A 1,209-nucleotide genomic window follows, 5' to 3' on the forward strand; every position below is an offset into this window, starting at 1 on the left:
CAGAATTTGACGCGACGCTCCCGTCATCGCGTCGCGCTGTGGTAACGAGACTGAAGCGGGATCTCACTCACCAGACATCAGACACACGAGAAGAACCGAGCTTAAGCCGACAGAACCGAACCGCTCCATCGCAGCTCAACGCGTCGCGTCGCGTGTGACTCCGGATCAACGCTCTTATATTACACCGCACTTATACCGGCGCGCGCGTCTCGCTCTCCTCCTCCATCTGAGAGGAAACGCGCGGGCACGAGCTTAGTCACACATGAGGCAGGAAATGTTCAAGAGGAGGAAGCGTCTCTTTTCCTGCTTTACTTTCTCAAAACTGCTAACTACTGCGTGTGTGTAAATACATACAGCACGCACTAACTAGACAACATCTTTGGTATCTCGAAAGCTGGTAAGCACCCTTCATAGACAGCATTTCTGGACATCATAGTGAGCTGCCTACATATCATTTTTAGGCATCATAGTTTTAAAACCTATTGAGTTTCCTATATAAACAATATTTCTTGGAATTATCATCTCAAATAGTGAGCTGCCTGCATAAATACAATTTTTAAACATAGGTTATATTGACCAAATATGTGTAACCCAACGGTTGGGTTAAACAAATTACCCAACGTTTTTTACTGTGTAGTGAGTTGCCTTCATAGACAACATTTCTGAGCATTCCAGTCTCAAAACCGAGTTACTTGCCTATATAGACAGCATTTTTAGGCATCATAGTCTCAAAACCTGAGCTGCCTACATAAATAACATTTGTAAGCCTCAGTCACTTGACAACATTCTGAGGGTCATAGTGTCAAAATCTAGCAAGTTTCCTACATAGACAACATTTCTGAGCATTCTAGTCTCAAAACCTAGCGAGTCTCCTATATAGACAGCATTTTTAGGCATCATAGTCGGAAAATCTTTTGAGTCTCCTATATAGACAGCATTTTTAGGCGTCATAGTCTCAAACCCTAGTGAGCTGCCTACATAACATTTTTAGGCCTCGTATTCTCAAAAACCAAACAAGTTTCCTATAGAAAGCATTTCTGAGCATTCTAGTCTCAAAACTTTGTGAGTTCCCTATATAGACAGCATTTTTAGCCGTCATAGTCTCAAAACCAAACGAGTTTCCTACATAGAAAGCATTTCTGAGCATTCTAGTCTCAAAACTTTGTGAGTTCCCTATATAGACAGCATTTTTAGGCGTCATAGTCCCAA

The 1,209-nt window shown here is 42.2% G+C and overlaps 1 protein-coding gene across 1 annotated transcript in view; it reads right to left on the bottom strand.

The window, feature by feature from the left end:
• Positions 1-235, bottom strand: part of tgfbr2a (transforming growth factor beta receptor 2a) — a 24,610-nt gene extending 24,375 nt beyond the window's left edge. The window contains exon 1 of the mRNA XM_084423560.1: positions 72-235. Within this exon, the coding sequence (XP_084279686.1) occupies positions 72-129 (58 nt within the window). The 5' untranslated portion in view covers positions 130-235. The remainder of the gene's footprint in view (positions 1-71) is intronic.
• Positions 236-1,209: the final 974 nt, after the last annotated feature.

The sequence above is a fragment of the Rutilus rutilus genome, assembly GCF_951802725.1.
Source record: "Rutilus rutilus genome assembly, chromosome: 11".
Lineage (NCBI taxonomy): Eukaryota > Metazoa > Chordata > Actinopteri > Cypriniformes > Leuciscidae > Rutilus > Rutilus rutilus.